This window comes from Halyomorpha halys, unplaced genomic scaffold (assembly GCF_000696795.3).
Source record: "Halyomorpha halys isolate HHAL.00 unplaced genomic scaffold, Hhal_1.1 Scaffold71.1, whole genome shotgun sequence".
NCBI lineage: Eukaryota > Metazoa > Arthropoda > Insecta > Hemiptera > Pentatomidae > Halyomorpha > Halyomorpha halys.
In genome coordinates, this window is record NW_027107476.1 from 366,391 (window position 1) to 392,559 (window position 26,169).

The window sequence follows — 26,169 nt, forward strand, 5'->3', positions numbered from 1 at the left end:
CCAAGATTTTCAAGTGTATATGAAACATCCAACATATTTACTTATTGTATTATTTTGTACAGTTGTAAATTACATTAAATAAATAAATAAAAAAAAATAAATAAACTTCAACTCATTGTTAAAATATAACAATAATTATAGAATGATAAAAATATTATTTCAACTGCCTTTCTAAAGTAGTTGATTTTTTATTTCTAAGCCCCATGGATTTAGTATTTGATATTGGGAGACGGGTGGGGAACTTTTTTTTCGGTGATTGTTCCGATTCCAAAAAGTTATTCAGCCAACGTTTCAGTAATTCAAAAGTGAGAGAATTTTTAGAATGTTGGTGTGAGATGTACTATCATAGATTTGCATTCATTCCAGTGGTTCCCCGTTAATGTTCTTGGTCGGCTACACCAAAACTATGTGCAGACTACTCCCACACCTCACTCCAGTTGCTCCAGTTGAACAAAGGAGGTTTTTCCGAGGGAAATTAAGATGTTTAAAAGAGCATTTTTAGAAGGTATCATAAGGAATTTACCGCTTAAATGCTTCAATCTAGCACTAAGACATCAGTAAAACCAAATAATAAAACTTTTCTAATAATAAGTTCTCGCGAAATAAGCATTGCCGGACCCTCTTGAGGAGAGTCCTGTAGTCCATGAACCATGGGAGCCTATGATGATATTATTTAATAAAACCTTTATACCGTATTATTTGTTACTGACCTCCTAAAGATACTTTTTTATTTATTTAATGTAATTTACAACTGTACAAAATAATACAATAAGTAAATATGTTGTATGTTTCATATACACTTGAAAATCTTGGGAAGGAGCGACCCATCAGTGGTACTTAAATTTAAATTAGAAGGTCCCGTGGCCATCTTCTTTTCAGACCCCTCGGAGGATTATCAGGGATTGTTAAAGATGAAAGATTAAGAATTAATGGGTTAGGATGGTTAAGGAGTTTGAAATGAAAACATTTTCCAAAATATTCAGAAAATTTTTTTCGCTTAATTTAGTAGGCCATAATAAGTACACATCAAAACGTGATTTATATTTTTTTAATGTTTTTTTTTTTTTTCATTTCATCGACTTACAACAAATAAAATCTAGGTGGGATAATAATCGTTTATTTTACATTCCATTTCGATTGATTTTTTTTTAGTTTTCCATTTTCTAAATGATCGATTGGATGAATAAAATGAAATGAATTCTGTAAATTGAAAGCGCTCATGGTTTCTCGTAAACCAACGAAAGGAGCTCAATTAGCAGACAATAATCATTAACAACATGGCACAATTAGGGATAAGAAGAGCTTTCGACAGACTTCCTCAGCCCAATTTCGGGCGGGTGGAGAAGAGGAATGCCGACCTTTCGGAGATAGCTACGCTTGAGGGAAAGAGCTGTTGCGTAAGAGGCTAAGTGGACCTGCTGGGCGTGATCTGGAAACTAAGTCCGCCCTCCTGCTGTGCCACTCGGGGACTTACTTCTTCAACATTGCTACCGAGGCTTGGCATTTATATAACGCTCTATAACGTTATTTCCAGAACATATGAAGAAATCATTAAGTGGTAGTTTCTTAGACTTCCTGAGGTGAAAAAGACACCCAGGATTCATAGGCAGTGTAGAGAAATGATGAAATATAAGTTTTAATATGCTGCTTATTTTCGTTATCAAAAAAATACAACATAATTCTCCATTATGTTTAATTTAAGTTTTGAGAGTGGTGTAGGCGCTATTCCTGGTCCTGGGTTCAAATCCCGCTCTGGCAGATAATTCTTAATTCTTAAACTTTTGTTCTGTAGTTAAACCCGTCGTGAATAAATAACATGTTTGCCGGGCATTATTCAAGAAACGGAATTCCCCTTTAAACCAATGTAAAGATATATTATTATTATTTTTTAATTAAAAAGTGACTATAAAATAATCGATTATCAACAATCAACAATCATACGTGTGATTTATCATACCATTAAAAAGTACAAGATATACTTATTGTTAGCTGTATTCAATGAATGAATATCTAAATAGCAAAGTATATTGAAAGATTTTCTTAAAACCTAATTAAGTCTAAATCTAGTAAAAGTCTGTTGGAGTCCCAGTCCATCTAGAAAAATTTGTATTTCCTTTCTCCATACAGTACATACAAGAACAAATAAATCGAAGTATCTTGTAAATGTTGAACGTAAATAAGTTCATTATTTATTTTCCTTGTTCCGGTATTTGAAAATACTCCTTAATTGAAACCGGAAACCCTACAAACATTCATAATAAAGTTGTGTACACTCCTAAAAGAATTGGAGGCGCAAGTTTCGCCATGTATTCTATTTTGGGCGCCTCAGAACGTTGGTGAAAGGATTTAGTTTATTTATTTATCTTAATTTTGGTTTCGCCAAATCTCATTATCATACTAATTACAAAGATATAATTCCAACAGTTTCTTAACAGGATTGCTACAGGATTTTCATTAACATTTTAAATTAAGTAAACAGTTTGTGGACTAATAAAGAAAATTGAACACAATATGATTTTTTTATTCATTTTCAAGTATCAATTTAAAGAATAAATTAACTATTATTAAATACATTAAAACATAAGTGATGCTATGAATATCGTTTCTAAAATCACTTATGACATTATAAATAATATGGAACAATATAAACCTTTTAATGTAATTTTAATTAAGAAATGAACTTGTGCAGTAGTAGATACTGTTTATATTTTTTAGAAGAAAATTATTAAATGTTTGTAAAATTCAGTATAAACAATACTTAAATAATATTCATTTGGAAATTTATACTTTTACATTTGGTATATAATGTATAATAAAGTATTATTATATTTTTAGCAAGAAAATAAATATATTTTGACTAGTTCCACTGGTCATTATCATTATTCCTTTATATTTTGTATATCAAAAGATAAGTTGCTAAATACGTGAAATTAAATAAACAAATGTTTTTCATAATTATGCTAATTTAATTTGTAATTGAATTCATTACTATAATTGAGATTACAGTTCTTAAAAACTATTTTTTTTTAAACTCCCAAATTATGCTCAGTATTAACGTACCTGCTAAGAAGGTAAGTATTCTAGGGTTAAATTAAATTCACTTTATTTTGACGTGAAATTAAGAGAAAGTTATACTAATCTTTTAATATTCATTCTGAATGATCTTTCAAGGCAAATCCAAGACACGTCTAAATCAAAAGAAACAATCCTCCGAAAAGCCATTAAAAGAATTGAAGAAATATTTTATTGCTACTTCAATTCACCAAAGTCCATTATAAATGAATAATAATAATCTGAATTAAATAAATAGTTTTATAATATAATCAGGTAGGACTATAATTTATTGGGAGTTAACCTCATAGATGTTGTAAGGCAAAATGTTTTAGTTTCTCGTAAAAGAAAATACTCAAGATTTGTAAGAATTATGATTCCTTATTTTTTTTAATTCTCCTAGATTTTTTTTTATCTCTTAAAGCATTTGTACAGACCTAAATTATACATTTACGAAGTTGACCATCGATATTTTATTTTTGGCAATAACCTAAATGATTAGATACGAAAACATTAAAACAATAATATAAGTATATTACTATACATCAACGGCATCAAAGCAAAGGGTTTCTGATAATAAATCAATCACATTCAATTGCTAAGTATTTAATTACTTATATAATTTTACTTTCTAGTGAACTTAAACGAAGGAGAAAGTTTAATTTCCAATAACAATATTTATTAAATGGAAATTTAATACACTCATCGTTAAAGGATACTAAAATTTAACGGATCTTTTTAGAAAAACCTATGAATATTGTTACTGGAAAAAGTGAAACTTAAAATGGTTCACTTTCATGGGAAATGACGAATTATTATTTCTTTACAACCCATGGGTCATAACCAAGCACCATGAACTAAAATTAATACTTATATGAATTCAGGCCCCAATCTCAACTGAAAAGGATACCTTTAAGGTTTGTACCTTAGTAGATTTCTCTCGGCTTATTTTATTGGAATAAAATATAAATAATAATGGATTTGATTTTATGGAACAGTTATTATTTTATAAAGTATTGCGAAAAATATTGTGAGAGCAGTAAAAGTAAGAGTAAGACCGAAACAGGACATTTTAAAATCCTGAATTGTACAACTTTCACAGTCGTTTTGAAGTAGTTCCCTTCTTTTTTGTTTAAGTGCAAGATTTTTAGTTTGTTATGAACAACTTTACTGTTGCTATATCCTTTTTTTAGTGACATTCATTTTTAAATTATTTATTACCAATCAGAATGATTGAGGAAAACTATTCTTAGGACCCCATTAAACCCACATTGTAAAAAATAAAATCTTATGAGAATAATATTTTTTATTAATTTAACTTTACTTTTTTCTCTACTTCTTCTCCCCAATAATCTTATTAAGTTCTTTGGTATTACAAATGTAACTCAATCAAAGTATTAGTTAACATTTTTTTCTGGGATCTTTTTATTTACAATATATTAATTAACATTACACTTAAAATTCATATATTAAAAACTCACATTACATTAAAAATTATATAAACTAATATATTGTCTTTTAAACTAATTTGGAAATAAATTAGAATATTTTTTTTAAACTTATTAGTAATCTTCAGAGGTTTCTGTGGATTGTTAATATTATTTTATTTTATCCATGTTTTATCACTCTCACACACAGTTCACGAAGAAATTATTTGTTATTGTTCCTATTTAAGTACACTCTGTTGTACATTTTATTCAACTATTTTCGTTACTGAGATGAAGTAATGTTTCTCATTAGTTCAGTTTATTTATTAATAAAGTTGTGTTCATTCTGTAATTTATTGCGTTATTTTGGTTTTAAGATATTGCAATGGCTTCTACAAGCTTTCTGCTATAGCAAAAAATATCTTTCTTTATAAAGTATTTCAAAACCTTGAAAACCAAAGTTGTGTCCTTTTTCAGCGATATTTTTTTTATTGCATTTAGTACTACTTTTATTCTTACAGTTATGAATAATGTCTCTTATATATTGGCCACTTTCCCCATATTATATGAGGGGCAGTTTAGGCAGTTGATTAAATATACCTCCCTCCCATTTTTATTTTTATCAATATTTCTAATTTTGTATGTTGATAATATGTATGTATTGTGATATATTGATAACTTGTTGACATACATACATTTATATGTTAATATATAATAATTATAATGTAAATTTGTATGTCTGGTATTCTATTATTTTCATTTCACATTTTTTTTTATTACTTATTATTTATATTTATTCTTGAATCCCATGTCTTTTTTTTGTTAATATCCTACTTCCTATCCCAGGCATATGGGAAGGTTATCATACACACCACCGATCTATTCTATCCAGAGAAAGTAGATAGTCAAGTTTTATTCAAGAACTTGGGACTACCAAGAAATAAAATTCAACCGGCCCAGGCCGATTTAAATATTTTCCGACACGTACAAAACACTTAAGTAATTTCGACCATTTTCTAACTTTTCCCGCCTTGCCTAGAAATACTTTGGAAGGATTACCCTTACCAAGGTTACATGAAGATAGTTCGATCTTTGCGGACTACCAACGACCGCCCAAAGAAGTCGTGACGATTTCCATCGAACAAATAGACTGTGCAGTCGGAGTCACGGTTACGGTTACAAGTTTATTCAATGACCGAGTCATTTGTCCGGGTGACAATAATTCACGTGAAATTTTAATTGTGTATTGACAATTACAAGCGCAAGGGTTTAATATATTATTTTTAAAATTAATGCAATAGATCGCTACACCTACAACTCACTAATGAAATTTTCAGATATCTTGAATCATGAACAAATTAAAGGATCATCATTTTTATTGAATATAATTAAACGAAACTCTGTTCATAGTAAAAGTCATTTGTTTTTATCTCACTTATTGATCAATTTCGGAAAATTCTTACCTAAGGCTGAAAAGGCCTTTAACTAACATTCAAGTCCTAAGAATGGGTGGATTCATCACAATTCATCGTTGTACTAATTAATTTACTTATTTATTATTTATATTTATTATATTACATTAATTATTATAGTATTAGTATTAATCATCAATTATATAGTAATAAATTTCAATACGTTGATAATATTGAAGGTTATAAGACATTTCTCGAAAAAACTCAGCTGCAGAAAATAATACATCCTTCTAATACATCTAACTTCTAAGGCTCTAATTTGTATTCTTACAAAAAAATAAATAAATAAAAAATATCATCCCTAGAACTAATAAAGTTTAATTAATTTTAATCAGTTTTTTAAAATTTCAAATTTAATCAGTTGCAGGCCTACCTTCTACCCCATAACCCCTGATGAAGACCTGAAAACCAGGTCGAAACGTCAACATAAAATAAATAAATATGGTTTTGTTTATTTATGCTGTTCTTTGCTGACCGCAACCCCCGACAAACTTCTCCAATAATTTTTATTTTAATTTTATCATATTATCAATAAACAAATTGTTAAATGTATATTACCTAAATACCTTTAATGTAGTCGGACATTTCTCATATCAAGGCTGAAATATCCTAAAATCCGATCTTGCTATAGCTCTGCTTTCTATATAAATTTGAACAATAATCCAAAACTAAATATAACAAGTTATTATCAGTTATATGAGCAGTTAAAAGTGTTGAAGTCATTGTACTCTCACTGCAATTCATTTCATAATAAAAATGATAATAGATTAATTATGAAATGCTTCGGCTTTAATTACACATAAATAGTAGTATACGCTTGAGATTAACTGGTTTTAACAGAGAAAAATGTCATTTCTACTAAAACCTTCATGAAATGTTGAATAAACTATATAAATCAATAAATAACTTACTACCTTTACTTTTAATCAATGGTATATTAGCCATAATCCTTGCCTCAATATCACTTAAACTAATGTTTACCAAAGATGGCTACGAAATATTTAAAACTAGGCGTCTTGGGACAACTATGAATTCCTCTTGATTATGAGAAAATTTAAAGCGAAAAAGACTCATAATAATGCATTGATAAGATCTAAAATACGATTAAGGAAATTTGTTAATATATGAGGATTTGTAATCGGATAAAAGTTTACTGAAATTAGGTTTTAAATCAAAATGAATATTCCTGTTTTCAGTCATACTAAATATGAAGTATTTATCTATAAATTAACCTGTGTTTTTATGGTTTTAAATTAAGGGTTTTCCCTTTAATATTCTCTCTCTGAATTTTTGATCCGATCCGGTTCTGGACTCGTATTATTGCATCATTAACTGCTCGTACGAACGAGAGAAAGCAACTGGGTGGGCACATCCTGCTGCACATCGATTTACCCCGCAGATATCCACCAAGATCTGCATAAAACGATCCTCTATATAATCATAAAAACGGAAAGACCTGGCCGACATAATCTGTCCATAAAGTCCCTGCGTGACCCACTGGATGGTGAAAGTGGACTTCTATTGCACAATAAATACGTTTCCACAATTATTCGATTCATCCTAATACAACATAGCATTATATTAATAACACTTAGGAGGGAAAGAAAATGTCAGCTATGGACTTTAGGGAGTGAACTTTCACTGCCTAGGTGAGTGCTTATGGGGCGGAGTCAGAAGACGAGGAAATCGTGGGGGTGTAATTGTGTTATGAAACATTTAATCGCCGTGGGATCACAAAGCTATCAATCCAAACAATAAAGTTCTTGTTGAGCCTATTACAAAATAAATCAATTGGGATTATATCAACCAAAGGTTCTGCCTTCAAGCGCTCTCTTCAAATGAAATTACTTTCGTTTTCAAATTTCGCAAAGTCGCTAAGTTATTTTATTAGACATACGCTAGGAATTGAAAAAAACCTTATTGAGGTTTATAAATAAATAATAATTTATTTTAAAATCCATAATAATTATTATCTGTTTAACAATATACCGAAACAACAGCAACAAGATGAGATCATTATCATGCATCGACCTCCTAGTCTAAAAAGAGACTAAAACAGTTATTTTACCTCAGTTTTTATTAGTTTGATAAAAACTACAGTTTAAAATAAAAATTGAAGACTGGAACTATAGTTAGGTTTAATTTTCAGAAATGTTCAATTTTCACCTAAGCTATGTAGAAAATGTCGTATTGTTACAAAAAGTACATCTTGAGGCATTCAAGGTGCACGCCTGGTGAAGTTACGTTCTCTGAGGCCTTACGTTCAGTAATTCCTGAACTATGATTTTTCATAAGGCAAACTTTTTTTTCCGAAGATCGAGAAATCAATATTTTGTAAATTCATTTTGGAACATATGAACAATATAGCTTTATAGATTTCTTTATAGTACAATTCAATTAACTTTAATTTGAATACTAATATGCATCTGTACATCTAATGCTTCCTGAGGTATAATTATTCATAAACCAATCATTTTGGTCTAAACCAGATAGATATCAACCTTTTGTAAATTTATTTAGGCGCAAAACATAGCAATTGCTAAGATAAATGTTATAAACTACTTTACAGTAAATTCAACTAGCCTCAATTTAAGTGCTGACAGACACCTGTACGTCGTTGTAGGAGTAGTTGTTTTCATTATATTTTCCAAAATGAATTAACTATTTATTATATATTAACTTTATTGGGAACTATTGAACTTAAAAACTCTATTAGATCTCATATTATATCAAATTAACTCTACATCAAATGAAGTTGAATTAATATCTCGATGCTGAATGTAATTTCAAGGGTATAGAGCTTCGAATGAAAATATAATTTTATGTAACGTTATAAAACAGCCATAATTTTTCATTTTCCGAACTATAGTTTTCATTAAAGTAATCAAAAGGTGGGGTCAAATAATTTTAATTTTCTTTTTCACGGACTCTAGGACGATCCTCAGTTCATCCCCACCCATACCCTAATTCATCTAGGTCAGGGATCGGAAACCTTTTTAGATTTTTTTGGCATTAAGAGCCATCATATAGAATACTAATAGTATAAAAAAGTGGTCAATAACATACATTTTTCTACACCTCATGTCACGACAGTTTTAATTTTTTTATTTAATATTTATTATTTAATTATTCAATACTAACCACTCTTTGCGCTATATAGCTCAACGAATTTCGGGTGGCATAAACGATCAACGCGTGGTAAACAAGCCAAAATAATTCTACAGAAAAGACAAACAAATTTTATATTCCGGCTCGTCTCAAAATGTAACTTTTGTAGGTATCTTAAATATATTATTTAATTTACTTTTATTTACTAAAAAAATTAAAATTTATTTATAATGAATAAGCAACATTTCAATAGAAATCCAAGCCTTTTCTAATGTGCTACTGTCCTAAGAAATGTAATAATACCACACCTAATTATAAATAGCGTAACATAAACACAAATTCAGCTTTCGTAAAAGTTCACCTTGAATCAATATCAAATGAGAAAATATTACAGTTCTAAAAATATTCACTTACTCTAAACTAAATTACGTTGTTTAAAAGTCATACTTGTGATGTTTTAGTTTCTTCTGTATTTGTTTCTACAAGCCAAATTTGTTATATTCATATTTGGGCCAAAATTTTCATCACGGGTCAGACTCGTTAAAGCCAGGGAAGGCCCAAGATTTATCTCAGTACACACATGCAAAAAAGTGGATGTGAGAAGATAACAACAAAAATTAATATTATTTTTTATTTTAAATACTTTTCATTTATTGATAGATATTACAATATGCCACACAGTTGTGGACAATAGGTAATAGTGATGAATGAACACTTTCATACTAAAATAAAATAAAATAAGAATAAAAATAAATCTCTCTTAAAATATATACAAACAGAAAAGGATAAACAAAATGAACATAATCAAACTATGTGTATGAAAAAATTAATAAATAAAATGACATAATGATAAAATGATATAATCTCTAGTCACACTTACACTCTTATATACAATATTTACACAATCGACCTGAGGATTCCTGAGCCCACTCTACCCCCCATGTGTGAGGGGTAGAGCAGAGCTCAAAAGATCCCAGCGCATCCCTCTCGCCGCATCACTGGTAATGAGCCAGTGGAGGCTGAGCAAGTGCGCTAAAGCCGCAAGCACTCAACTTGAGTGGAGAATCTGACCATTGCCAGAACTCCAAATTAATATTATTAAAAAAAAATTAATAAAGACGTAGATGGTCCTAAAATTAATTATTAAATTAATGATTCCTATCATATTCAGTAATAATAAAAATAATAATATTACTTCCCTTAAAGTAATTTATATTTGTTATAGTGTAAGAACTGAATCATTCGCCGAATTGACTTTTAAGTTGCTATTCAAATTGTTTAGACCACTTCAGTGATTTTTATAATCTAAATCTATAGCGTTAGAATTGTACCGTCTAAACAAATCTGCACTTGAACTAGAATCAGAACAGATTAATATAATTAACAGATAAACTATTATTACTGTAAAATACATAACATAACGACAGAGAATTCATTACAGGTTTCTGAGTCTTGGCATTTTGAACTGCAACCTTCTACATCAAGAACTTCCATATTTAGAACAAGTAGAACAACCCTATATATAGTATCACTATGGAGTGGATTGATGACTATGTTCAAATTGAAATCGAACTACTATTTTATATTTCAAAACTGTATATAATTACTAAAATATGTTTATTACTGTATTTTTTTTTTTAAATTCACAAAATTACTCTAATAATATAATAAAAACACAGTAAACTTAAAGTAAAAGCAACTATCTCAATTTAAATGCTGAAATTAAATTAAATATTAATCTAATCCATGAGGGACCAGAGGTTCAGTACTTTGTAAGGAAGTACTGTTACTAGACCAACGGTTGTGCAAGGAGGCGATTTGGTCAGAATCACGCTCGACCGCCAGATTTTCACCCCATTAAGGACACCCAATTTATGAGACGTATCTATAAACATTTTTATTATTAAGAAAAACAACTACTCGTAATATGATTAATGTTTTAAAAGATTTTTTTTACTAAAAGTCACATTTTCAAACTTAATTCCCAGTGTTAACTATTCATTTAATAGTTGATAAATTTCATTTTATCAAATAATAAATTCTTATCATTATAATTAATACATCGCAGCATTTTATGTTGTTATTTCCAGTTCCCTATCTACAGATAATTTTAATTATCTTAATTTTAGTGACACTAATATATAATTTGATGAAATACAATTTATTTACAATTATATCAACTGTTTAACACTAGGAATTATATTTGAAAATTGGCAAAAAAAAAGATTTATGAAGGTTTAAAGGTGATTTTCCCTAATTTGTGATATCTATTTTTTTTAATATGTTTATTTTAAACGATAAAGTTGTTTCAGTAGTCGTATGTAAGTTGTTATATACCATTTCCACATCTACTTTAACTTTAGGTTTTGCTTTATCCTGACCATGAAAATAATATTTATTAAATATATCTTATTTTAATATATGCTGTCTTGATCATTTTTATTTTTGAGTTGTCATGTTTAGTTTTATTTGAGCTGTCTTGATTTTAAAAAAAATTATTCCTTGAAATTTATTACTTTATTAATATTGAACGAGTAAATCTTGTCGGACCCCAATGATATTTTACTGGATTGTAAATTTAACAACATTCATCTTACCTTAACAATATCCCAACCTTGAGAAAACCCTGAAAAAAAAAATGAAAAATAGTAAAACAAATGGAAATAATCAAAAAATAAAAAACAATATCTGAAAGGTTATTAAAAGTTCAAAGTAAGAGAGATCTTTCTAAAGCGGTTTGTCTTTAAAATATGAACCCTTTGAAAATACCTCAAAGCGGAAGAAGCATAATTCACACAAGAGGCACTTGAGCAGAACAAGCTAGACAAAAACGTTCAGGGAAAAAAATAGAAACAAAGAATTAAAAACAGTTTATTTCCATTTTCTCCTCGACCATGAAAATTACGTCGTTACGGGCTCTGAATTTTACAATAATAGATTTTTTCTTCAATTCTGAACATTACATTTCCAATTTGTCGGGGAGGAGGGTAGGGATAAAATATAATTTATTACCAAAACTTTATTCAGGGAAAGGAGTAAAAACCTTATTCTCTTATTTAAAACTCCTTGAAGATAACAGTAATAAATAAAAATAATTATATATTTTTTTAAAATAGTATTTTTCAAATTCAAAAACACTATTTTTCAAGAGTAATATATATTTCTATTTAGCAAATATTGAGAAAATCACATATTCCTCAAACTTCATATTCGTTTAATTTATTAATTGGACGATGTTTCGGATTATTTTTTGTTCATTTTCAAACTTAATTCCTAGTGTTAGACTGCTCTTCTAATTTATGATAAATTTTATTTTATCAAATTATAACTCTTTATTACTTTAATTAATACATTTCAGTAGTATTATATGTTGATAATTCCAGTTCCCTAGCTACCGATAGGAGAGATGCTTAATTTAGTGACACCAATATATAGTTCGATGAAATACAATTTATCGAAAATTAGATCAATTTTCAAACACTATGAATTAAGTTTATAAATTGCCAAAAAATAGAATTATTAAGTTTTAAGGGTGTGTGATTTTCCCTGAAGTTTTAATATATTAATATATTCTTTAATTTATTTATTTTAAATACTAATGTTGTGTATGTTGTTACACAACATTTCTACATCTACTTTAACTTCAAGCTCCGTTTTATTCAGACCGTGAAAGTAATATTTTTCAATTTTTTTATTTTACAAATGCTGTCTTGATTATTTTTCTTTTTGAGTTATCTTGATTTTTTTTATAAATATAATCTGTCAGCCATTATTTCTTTTCATGACTTGAATATAAAGAAATTTCTTTCCACAATGTCTTCAACACACTCTATAGTTAAAAAAAGTCTTCAGTCGAATGCGTTTCGGCATTCATGAATGTCTGTCGTGCCACCAAGCTCGAATGATTCAAGACCGTACCTTAAAAGGAATATAGTAGCTCTTGCGTATTTCGCGAAAGTGGCTGATTTTACCCAGTTTGGTGTTGACCCAAATAGACTAAATTTTTCATTCTTTTTTTTTACTAAGTTTTCTACCCATGTTCTAGCCGATAGATGCCTGATTAACACATTGTATGAATCTCAAATGGAATTAAATGGCCAATGAAGACCAAATTGCAGAACAATGCAGTTTAAGCAGATTTTAAGTAAGATTTTAGTTTTATTTAATACATTGACTATTCCAACTCTGTTAATTCTTTTCAATGTTTATAATCGGAAAAAAATCCGTTCATTGGTCATAGGATCCCGATTTATTCTTCTAAACTAAACAATAACCAAAAACCATCTACAAATTTTTATATTAATCTTTATATCAATATGGGCTGAAAGACTGGAAAATCAGCCTTCCATTTGTTGCTTTAAATTTGAATAACATTGATAGAAATTATGAATTTATTTCGTAAAAAATTCCTTTTTTAATTTAAATGAAAATTCGTAATTCAAAACACGCTAAAAAAAAAAAAAAAATCCCGAAAAGAATATTTTTGTCTACATTATTTGAAGCGATTTTTGGGTTTTGGTAATTTTTTATACATTTAAACTCACTTAACTCAAACAATGATCTTTTGTTCTTATTCTATAAAAATATACAAACGAATCGATTTCTATATTATAACCATCAATAGCGTTCAGATGAAAGGCGGTATAAGATAATACACAAAAATAATAAAATTATGTAAAATATATTTTTCTCAGTTAATAGGGCACATTGGCAAGAACCCTATAGCACATGTCTAATATTTTCTCTACGTCTAGTCTCATCAAAAAAGAGTTCATTATAATTGATGATCACATATCTGTAGCTAGAATAAATAATTGAACTTTAACGAAAACATTAATTATTAACTCTATTCACATCCTGTAGAGATCTAAAGGTAACCAGTGATTTACAAGAGAATCTTGAAAACATCACGTGATGGTGATTTCCTAGAGTATTTTGAGAATCACTTTTAACGTTACTATAGTAGAAACACAAACTACGCGACTTCCAAGTTATTCGTGCCCAACATCTTCCCTAGCTCTCTCACGCAAGTCTCTCAAGATTTCCCTTCAGTCGCTTCGTGTGTATTAAGAACTTATGGAACACAAGTTGACGGTATTCGAGTATCCATCGTGCCTCCTCATATTTGCCCAATTTGATGAGGGACTTAGGGATAGAATGTTGAATTTAGTTAAAACTCAACTGAATTATGACATTAAATTAAAAATAATGGTAATTAGATTGATAGATCGTAATTAAAAGAACTGATTGTAATTGATCCTTTGGGAATTATAGGGTACGAAGTAACGGAATGATTAAAGTATGTAGTAATGGAACGAGGTAATCTTTCCAAGTAATGATGGGTACTCATAGAACTGTAAAGAATTCATTGGATTGGCCTTCATGGTACACATTTGCCATTAACAACGAAAGACCTTTAGAGACTTCATCATAGCTCCCTTCTCACGGTCTGCCAAAAACAGATAAAGCCATAAACATGTAGCTTATCAATTTTAGTTATTTTTTTGTCGTAAATATTTAGATAAAATTTTTTATTTATTTAATACCCGATCGACCTGGTGGGCCGTACATGGTTAATGTAAGAGGTACAATTTTTTTTTACGTTATAAATGAAACAATAAATAGATTAATATAATAATTCTTAATAGATGATAAAAGTAAAATTAATAACAAAAACAATGACAATTATGAATTTAACAAAATAAATAATTGATTTCTAATGGGGGGAGGGGAAAGAAAGTGAATTTAAGAAAAAGATAAGAAAAAAATAAATTAAGATAAAATAACATTTTAGAGTGACAATAACAGAACGGATAAATATAGAATTTATAACAGGATGTTCTGCAGCAGCCTGGGCTTCAGTCTTCGGGTTGTGGTTGGGTTTCCCAAGTTGTAGGTCACTGCTCCTTTAACTAAAGGTAACTGGGAGTGGAACTTCATGAACCTTTTTTATATGTAATCTTCTAATGTTTCTATTTGTAATTCCCGATGCAATTGGCTGTTTCTTACAAACCAAGAAGCATCCATTGTAATTCTTACGACTTTATTTGGAAAAGATTGTAATTTTTTCCTTTTCGTAAAGGATGCCGCTCCCCAGACTTCACATTCATTCATCTGCAGAGGCCTGAGATTTGTTTTAAAAATAAGAATAGCTGTTTCTGGTTTTTATTTAGATTTTCTATTTAAGATAGGATATACCATTGCTAACCTTGCGTTACGATAAAATTACATGGCAAGCATAGTGGACAGGAATGAAGACTTTATCGTGAATTTAAAAATATAATGAACAAAAATATTAATCAGGGTTTCTCTATTCTTATTGTTTATTTTTTTTTTTTTTACATTAAAGAGTCGGTAGCTAGGTTACATTCATTTATCTACAATTTCACTTGAATTTCCAAGTGAATTAAAAACAATTAGAAGTTTGCTATCTTTCAACAATATTGTTGAAATGGTTATCTAGGCTCCCATTTTATTTTTCCAAAATATTCGGAACATGTAAAGAAAGTTTATAAATATCAATCGGCTAAAAAGCTTAATAAAGTTGGATACAGAAAGTGGGACTTGTCTTGGCTCCAGCGACACGTTCATCTTCAGATCTGTAAAGGTCTCGGAGAAAGCAGAGAATGTCCAGTCATAAAGTCCGCATTACGCGATCGGAAGACCTTTCTAGATTATATTATGTCGTAATAAACTATGTTTGTTAAAATTCTCATAAAATAACACGAATCTCTGGACAGGGAAACAAAAAGTAGGAGTAAATGGTAATCAGGAACGTGTTCTAAAAAACAGGAAATGAACTGGCTGGCACCATAACTTGTATTTGGGGGTTAACCATTTCGTGAAGGTGGATTTCTTTAGGTAAACCGGATCGACATGATAAAATTTATATTTAATACTACAAAATAAACTAAATTTTTATTCGATTAACATGTTTAGGGAACCAACATTTTTTTTACTTAGTTAAATTCATAACATGTTTAAAGTGTTAACTTTATTTTAAGGCTCTTTCTAGCAAGAGTGCAGTAAACCTATAATACAATATACCTATTAAAAAGTTAGAAATAAGTAGAAAACATTCTACATTCATGAAACTGGTTTAAAAAAAAAATTAAAAATCAACCTAATTGGAAGAAGAAAGTTTTGGTTCTTCGTTGATAATCGAAAAATGTTGATTGGTGTAGGTATGCTATGCTAAAAATTGGTATTATTTTTTTTAATTGGAATAAAAAATATTTCAAATTTAAATGTTTAACTTTTTAGCGACCCATCTTCATAGGGGAGGGGTTCGGTTAGGCAATTGTTCCAAGAAAATAAACTTATGATTATAACTTTAATGTTAATTGTATCGCAAAGTAAGATCATTCATAAAAATAACTTCAGAATGAAATATTTGTAATTTTCGTATAGTTAGTAAATATTTAACTTGCCCCGAAGGTATTGAAAACCAGTTTAATGTCTTCCATCGTTACCAACGCATTAATCGAAGAATGGTTTGTAGATTATTGACGAATTAAAATTAATTACAGCTACTTAGCTACTATTCAATCTTAGGCATAAAAATATTTTTCTGTGTATAATAGTAAAAAAAATTCTCAGAACTAATTGACCCAGGTAGTCGAAAATTTAAAACTATCCATACTTCTAGAACCTAAAAATCATACATACACGTACAAGACAAAATAATTACTTGCATTATGAAATGCTATTAAACATTTAAAAAAAAAAAAAGCATAACTTTAAATAAATATCAATTGATATATAAAATTATATAAGGTTATGATGCATAGAAGCGATATCACCGAAACCAAGAATCAACAACAATTTCTATAATAACAATAATGAACTAAACAATTTATATATTAATTAAATTAAAAGTAATATATATAAATATGAATAAATCTGGTGATCGATTTAATGAAAGAATTATTATAGATCATTAATTTGTACAGTACATGATAAATAGATTTTAAAAATATTGCTAAGCTATTCAAAATTTTTAAAAATCTAAATGAATTAGATTTATATCATTTTGTAAACGATGTTTAAAAAAATCAAAAAACATTTAATTATTAAACATTAATATTAAATAATTATATTAAAACAATTTGTAACAATCACCAAAAAATATTTCAATTTTTGTTTCTTCGAAATTCGATTACTCCACTGAAAATTGTAACCACCTTTTATCATCACCCGTACTAAGGCTCAAACTGCAAATGTAATAAAAGTATTTTGAGACCAGCACTTCTATATGGTGCTCCAGTCTTCACCCATCTCAGAGAAGGGACACAGCGCCATCTACAACGCTACAGCCATCTACAGTGTTGCGGAAGATTATGCGGCCAACATCGCTGAAGAAGATGAAGACAGATCAACTACACGATCTCTTCGAACTACCCAATGTGCCTGAGTTCATCCAACGCAAGCACATAAAGTTTTTCGACTCTCTACAGCACCAAAGAAATCCACTGTTCAGGACCCATCAGCACACCCTCCGGTGCGTTGGCAACAAACCAGATAGAAATTCAAAAACCATGACGCGTATTTAGGGATTAAGTTTTTAGGTTTAGTTTAAATACAGTTCAAAACCAATGTATGCCCCTGCACATTCTAAAATTAATAGAACGCCCACTACAACATAAATACAAACTCAAGAACTTAAAATTTTAGTAGTAACGGAAAAAAAGGTACAGAAGCAGGAGATGTGTGGAAATCGAAAACCAAAAAAAAAAAAAAAAATCAAAAATAGGGGTCATAAAAATAAAATAAAGCATATTCAATGAGATTAATATTTGTTCTTAAAATTTCATAGAATTACAGAACCAAACCAGAAGTTGTTTGTGTCGAATATACCCTCGTTTGAAACAATTTAAGTTGACAAATAAAAAATATATATATTATTTAAAAAACCCTTTATTTAAAGGGAATATTGTAATGTAATTGTTTGAAATTGGCGTAATGGAAATACATTAGCCATACCTCTATAAAGCCCAAGGCTATCTACGTATAGTCGTAAATAATGTTGGTACGTTAATAGCTCAATTCAGGACAAAAAATCATCTGTAAGCTATAATGTGCATAATAACCTTGGAGAATCGCACCATCAAAGTGAAAGCAATACCGGCACATCAGAGATGCGGATAAGACTTCGTGGGATAGGAGATGGATTAGAGATCAGGTGCTTGGTATCAAGGTAATCAGCGGGTATTTAGAATGTGTCCTCCGGAGGAGCGTGGATAATTAACTACAAAACCATAAAGCTTCATATTTAATTGAGCTTCGTCCTTGAATATTATTATTGAGGTTTCCTGTAACTACCTCAAGTTCGTAGCTAAGTGGGAAAATAGTCTCGCACGACAATGACCTAATGCACAATACAAGACCTGATATAGGTGTGTAATTGGTTTCCAAGCGTTAATTAGTCAGCATAGTAGTTAAGATAAGCAGATTTTAAACGTTTCATTAATAGCATATTTTTTATAACTAATAGATCAGATCAATAAACCAAAAGCTTCATTTCAGTGGTTCCTAACACAAGTTTTTTTCAGAACAAAATACATCGTAAAATTGGTTTTTGCTCTCATAAATGATCAGATACTGACACATACATAAAAATGAATATGTATTAGTTAGGTCGTCTCTCAACTCTCTAGTACTATACCTTGTAAAATTATCCCTTTTTCAAGACATATTTCTGTTTTATGGAAATATTTGTCAACGTCGTTTACTTAAAACATTTTGAATTTATAAAATTAAAGGTTCAAATTTGGCATAAATGTGTAGTTAGTATCTTCAGAAATTTAATAAAATATCATTATCTAATATAATGAAGATATAATGAATCAAAATTCCGTTTCAATATGTTGGCCGAAAACCTAAGATTTATTGGAATTTCGAACTTTGATCAGGGACCAATTTGAAATATGTTTCTTTATAATTATATTTATTGTATATACAATTATTGCACATAAGGTTTATAAAGAAGTCAATATAAATAGAAAATATAGAAAAATGATCGTTTAAATTAAAAATTATGACATTGGAAGGTTATTAGTTGACTATACGTAATTATTGTTAGAAGATGGCCCGAATAGTAGTAAAAAAAAAAGGTACAAAAATAAATATAAATGTGAGAACAAGAATCAAAGGGGCTGAAAACAACCGTATAAAATAAACAAATATACAAAGATTTGATAAAATCAACGGATAGATGATATAAGGAAGACTATACAATCAACAGAATGTCAGATAATGTAGAAGAAAGACAATGCATAATGTATAAATAAAATTAATTTCAGAAAATGTGGGTGAAACAAATGAATAAATAAAAAGGGAAACGAAATGAGTAAAAAATACTTAAGAAAAAAAAGGAAGTAGAGTGAGGTAGGAAAAGTAAAAATCAATAAAAAAAAAGTTAGTAAAACCTTAATAACGTTTAGGTTTAATAAATTATTTCTGTAGGTAAGGGAAATATAATACTTATCAACATTTTGGTTAAAGGTTTACATAGATAAACTCGGCTTTAAGACATTTTTCATAGTTTGGGACTGTAGCAATTATAGAAAATGTGTCCAAGTAAAGAGAATGGTTGAGGGTCAAGACGTGTTCAGATATTTTGGTGACAGATGAGTTATAATGGTTGAATAATTAATGCTTAATAATACGGGTTTTGTTTTGTACTGTTTGGACTATCGCATTACGTAAACGATATTAAATGATATTTTCTTGAATAATTAAATAATAAATAAAAATTAAAATATGAAAACAGGCCAAATAAAACATAATTTGCTAAAAGCTTAAATTATTTTTTTATTTCATTTTTTTTTTTAATTTTATATATCATATCATAAACCGTTACCATATAATACAACATATCCAAAATATATGAGTCTCTAAAAACTTAATCTTCATTTTACTAATTTTTTAAGTATATCGCTTAGCGAAAATGTTTTTTCGTTTTATTATTCACAAAAAATATACTTGTTTTAATATCAATCATTTGAGTTTGTTATAGATTAGTGGGTTATTTAATAAAACTTATCCTTTATTAAAATCTTTAATAACTGTATCTGATATAAATATTAATCACAATTTAATTTTATAATTAATATTTCACACCAAAAACAAAAGTCAATTATTCAAACAATGAACACGCAGATCCGGAAAGCACGTAACTAACTTCTTAACGAATTCTGATAATTACCGCTAACTCCAAAACGAGAACCACGCGATCTTTGTTAGAGAAGAATGCAATGCAAGAGTGATTCATCAAGTTATGTACAAATCATAATAATAATTCCTAGCCTTAAGGTTCGATGCAATACTTTCCCCTTCAAAGTATCTTCAAAATTCAACCCTAAAAGGTTAGCCTGGAAAATATCATATTTGCCAAAATGATTTAAGATTGTTCGGATAAAACTTTATAGTTATGAATATATATATTTATGAAACCATTAGACGTTCAGATATCTGCTTGAGCTCATATTAAAGCTAGTTGAATTTACTGTAAAGTTGTCTATGACATCTATCTTCTTAGGAGTAGTAGTTTTCATATTTTTAAAATCAATTGATTTCTAGTTGCTCGGATAAAATTTCATCCCACATTTTTTCTAAGAATTTCTGCTCAAGTAGAAGACTCAAATTTATAGAGTATAACGTTTCAAATTTTTAATTTAACCTTATTCCAATAATTTAAATATATAATTTAATCTACAACACTAATACGACGCGGGATCTTTTATTCTTAGACGATTCTTCTCCCTCAACCTATAACTGTTCCAAAGGTACAGGCTTGGTTAATCAGGGTTTTGTAAAATAAGGCCTATAAAGTTAAAACAGTTAACTTTATAAATACCTGTGCAGCTCCAAGAAATGTATTCATTCAATAGAGTTAATTATTTACAGATTATTATCGCAAACAAGATTACCATTTATTTATTTTGAGGTGTTTCAACCATTTAGCAATAAATAAAGAAACTCAACAACAGTAGAATCAGTTAAATAAATACCAGTTCTCGTATAAGTGAAAAAAAAATCATTTTTCAGACCTTGAGGGGAAAACTAAAATCACGAAGATGTGGTAAACCTGGTAAAGAATAGTATTGCATTTTTTAATTTAATTAAAAAGCCGTCTTTTCCTTATGAGGTTATTTATTACCACAAATCCCCTTCACCATACGAAACCGATAATCAAACGAAGACCACCTTATACCCCAGAGCAGATGCCTTTCCACACTACACGTCCAGAAGTCATAAGTTACAGAAATGTTTGCGGCTAGGAGAGGAATGCCATTGAGTAACCAACCGCCTACAGTTGCAATTCAGAGCATTGCCCGCATAGAGTGGAGGGTACCAATGATGCAGCTATAGCCACAGCATTCTTCATCTGATAAATATCGAGTCATCCCTAATAATTTATAATGATTTATAAACAATTTAGATCTAAGGAAAAAAAAAAAAGACAAAAATAATAATTGTCACGCCGGACTGGTTGTTTGTGAAATGGTTTTAGTAATTAGACCTAGGAACATAAACCAAGTATTTCAATTTTTTTTTCAAACTTTAAAAACCTATGAAGCTTAGAGTATAAAAAAATGTCCTCCATAAATATGAGGGCTGATGTTTGATTGCCAAGACTTCCGAAAAATTTTCCAAGACGAGATCTAAGACGGGTTTTACTCAGCATCGTGAAAATAAATGAGTAGTTATTTGAGGAAAAGATGTAGCAGAGATCTATCAAACGGAATTAAGTATGACTAATGTCTAAACAGCATGAAAACGTAACGAAGTTAATTATATTACTTTATAGAAATATTACATATTAATTTCTTGTCTGAATGTGGGCAATAATTTAAAACGCAAACTTCATTTAGTTCATTCTTTCAACTATTCTTATTTTCTCCAACGTTTCAGTCATTATCAAAGTGACTTTAAAATTTATGTATTCACACTCTAACGTATCTATTACAGGTTATTATACCCAAGTAGAATCATAACTATACTTTTTTATTGCAATCATTTTACCCTCCTAGGCGTCTGAAAAAAAGCTGGACTGGGGATCTCCTCTAGAAATGTTATTGGAGTTCTGTTAATGGTTAGATTCTACACATGTCAGTATCACGCCATTGTATCACTAACATCGAGTATACTTGTATACATTTTAATACATTTGTAAATATTTAAAAAATAAAATATTTTAACTATTAAACGCTATAAGACTATTTGTTTTCACTTTTTTCTTTTTCTTTCATATAATTGATTTTAAAAATAGGTTTTATTAATGAAAAGATGATAATAAAAGTTTGTTAGATTAAATAGTTTAAAAGTTTAGGTTTTACGATTCGATGGGGGCACAAAAGCCTGTAAGAGAAAAAAAATTAAACTAGAAACATAAATTTTAAGGCCTCCTTGTTTATGGCATAGGGGCTGAAATGTTGGCGAGAAATAAAAATAGTTATGTTTATGTTTTAAATGAAATAGATTATGTTCGTTTTATTCTGCAACTTACCTTATCCTGAGGGCATTTAAGTTAAAATTAAGCACCTAAGTCTAGAATTAAGCCTACCTGACTCCTCAATGAGCAATGAGATATTTCTTCTACTCTTTCGAAGTTCAAGCAACCGAAATTTTTTAATTTATTATTTTATATTATTATTACACTTCCATTAAAAATACGTATAATTTTATAGCGTGACTTCGAGGATGGCTATTTCCACGGTCGAGGATAGTCGAGAAATACATTCAATAAATAGTTTAAATTTTTAATATATACTAACGAATATAATAACAGAATTATATACAGTAATAGATAATGGACCATTCATAGTTACTCTTGAATGAAACAGAAGCCTAATTTAAATCAAGATAGTGAGTAGATCAAAAAAGGGGTCATAGAGGTCTCGTCGTGTTGAACTTTGACATTTTACGAAACTTAATTATCAGGTGTTCTTCGTCAAGGCCTTCGGAAATCGCACCTAGCTCAGTTCAGAATAAGTGAAGGGTATGAGGAAATATTGGTTCGAACGAAAAATGAACAATATTTCAAACATTACTTCGCTTAAATCTGAGATACCTCGTAAAATAAACCCCTTTCAAAAAATTCAAAATTAACAACAGTTCATTCCAGAGATATCACAAAAAAATTCAAAGTCAGAAAAATTATATAGATATCCTTCGAAATGATGGTTGAGACATGATACGTGATTTTTTTTTAGTATAAAAACGTTTTAATAAATTTTTTTGGTATTACGAATCAAAATTTGAGTGACATTTAGTATTTTAATATATTACATTTTATATTCAATTATGCCAATTTTTTTATGCGCTTTGTTAATTAATGTTATAGCATCTTTATTATGCTATATATCTTACATAACATTCAAGAGATGCTATTATAACCAAACCAATGAAGATTTATAACTACTTCCGTATATTGAAGGGAGTTAAATAGTCCCGTATTAAGGGAAGAAAATATGAGGAGGAAATGCAACCCGTGTTTACTTAGCGTGGGAAAGAAAAGTGCGAAACAGTAACTGACATTAGAAACTGTATACATCTAACCTGATTATAATAATACCCTTGATAGATATTCGAGAACTTATCAAAGTCAAGTAATAAATTCCTAGCTAGCACATTACTAAGGTATATTTATTGAAAATATTAAAAATTTATTACAATTAATATAAAATGCATAGCGAATATAAAAAAAAAAAAGGAAGCTATGAAGCGGATATAAAATTCATCCCCACTATCTTTCGATATAGAACCAAAGTATATTATTCATGGAGAGTAGATGATAAATATTTGCCCTGAACAAAGACTATTTGGCAGGCAATGTTTTCCTAGGACTAGTAAGAATCAATATTTTTTTAAAATTTTTAATTTTTATGCCACGTTATTGTTACAAGTTGATAGAAAAGACAAGGAATATACTCGTATTATATCTGTGCTATGATAGGAAAAATGTCACATTCTAAAAAAAAAAAAAAAAGTTTTTCAATATTTTTCATATTGATAATAAGAGAGAAAAAATTTAAAGTATTTCTTTTTTTAAAGACTAAGATAAAATAATGGTATCAAATAGTTAAATGTAAGTAAAATCCACAGGATTACATCCTGGTAAAATTTACTATCTTGAAGAGACGTAAAAGTTTCTTATAACTAATTAATAATATCGTAACTTCTTAAACTACACCAGTTTACGTGGTGTGTATACTTCTGACAAAATGTGTGTTTTTTATAGATTCCAGTGTGCTGAGTACGGGAAAAATATTGAAAATATATGTTATATCTAGTTCAAAAAAATTTCATTGAGTACTTTAAAACTAATAATGGCACGGAATATAAAAATATATAAATGTGAGTTACTTTTTTTTTATAATTTACTTAATCTGTTTCTCTTAAAATATACCAGAAGTAGTCCCCAAAAATTTTAATGTCTTGGTAAAAACGCTCATCCTGTTCTTCACTCGCGGCGCCCAAGTTTTCAGGGAAAAAGTCAAGGTGTGAATGGAGAAAATATATCTTAAGTGACACGGTCACACCCATAGCCTGATAGTTTTTTTTATAAATCAGCAATATGTTTTTAAATAATTTTCATCTTTATGGCCATCTAAGAATTAGAGGGTGACCCTTCGATAGGAATCCCAAGCATTTTTTCTGGCATTAGCTTATATATATATATATATCTGTACCAACAAAAATTCCCTCGTATAATTTTGAGTATTGAAATACTTAAACAAATTGTGTGTGCAAATATTTTTTTATCCATGGTTTTGACAAAAATTTTCATCAGTCTTAATATGATGTTTAATAGAGGAAATATTATATTTTGCTGATCCCATAAAAATATATGTTTCACATCTATTTTTCCTGGAGTAAATTTATTTCGGACACGCCAAACGTTTTTGTCTTAATGTTCTATAGCTCGACTGTCCCACTTATTCCTAGTCACTCCTATCTCAGTTCGTATACATGTTTTATTTTTAATATTCCGGTTTCACTTAAAAAGTGAATGCAATAGTGGAAATTAGGAGACAGATTCTTATTCTCCATTAAAAATCTGAAGTGAATACTGAGACGTTCGAACTTAATCCATCACGTAACATTAACTTTGAAGTTAGTTACGTTGTTTTTACACATTATCATTTTTTAAAGCTATATTATTAGTATATCTTTATTACCTATATCTTTATTATATATTATATCTTTATACCTACTCAATGAATTTTAACGAAGAAGTCTTGTTTGAAAGGGAAGTTGATTGCCTTAAGTTTGGGCTCTTGTTTAATAAAGAAAACAGGAACTTTTTATCCAAGTTCTATTGAAAAACACTGTTTTTCGTTTTTCTTAAAATTAAAGGGTGATGGAGAAAAGCGGGTGGCACGCCAGTTTTATGTTGATCGTGAACTCCAAGAAAAATTACATCTCATGGTAAAAAAAATGTGGAATTTTGTAAACTAGAATTATTAATTGAAATTACTCTTACCCATAAACATTGATATAGAGCAAGGGGAGAAGCTAAACTCTTGAAAAATAACATGGAGTAACATCATCTCATTTTGATTCTCACAAAAACCTATCCCATTTTAAGCTACAAAAAAAATACTCAAATTTATCCAAAAATAACTAAAATAATAAATAAGATGAATCGTATTTCAGCTAACTGGAATTGAATCATACAGAATACATCCATAAAATTATAAGTAGTTTTCGAACCAACTCTATTTCTGAGCTTCTTTTGTTAGAAATGCACTGCACAGAGCCAAATTTCATTAGCTTCACTCCTTCCGAAGAACTATAAAAGCTACACTGTCATTTTTTTTTCAAACCAACACGCCATTTCACACCCAGAGCCATAGAGCAAAACTGCGCGACAAACAGTTCTTCCTGCAGAGATGTGTAACAGCTAAAATGGATTACGTGTTAGACATATTATAGATTAACCCATCAAGAGCTTATGCAACAAAAGCTACTACGACACTGGAGGAACCAGAAATAGTCTTTACATAATATGAATATGTATTGGCTGTAGAATGCTGACCGCATCTGCTCTGCAACTTCTAACCGGTTGTTTTTTGAAGTATGGTCTGCTATTAGTTCTTGTTTTC

General features: G+C 29.2%; 1 protein-coding gene across 1 annotated transcript in view; it reads left to right on the forward strand.

Moving 5' to 3' along the window:
- The window catches only part of LOC106692761 (mucin-2), a 69,777-nt gene that overhangs the window by 1,167 nt on the left and 42,441 nt on the right, over positions 1 to 26,169 (forward strand). Inside the window, exon 2 of the mRNA XM_067045829.1 lies at positions 1,291 to 1,397. Coding sequence (XP_066901930.1) covers positions 1,291 to 1,397 — 107 coding nt within the window. The remainder of the gene's footprint in view (positions 1 to 1,290; positions 1,398 to 26,169) is intronic.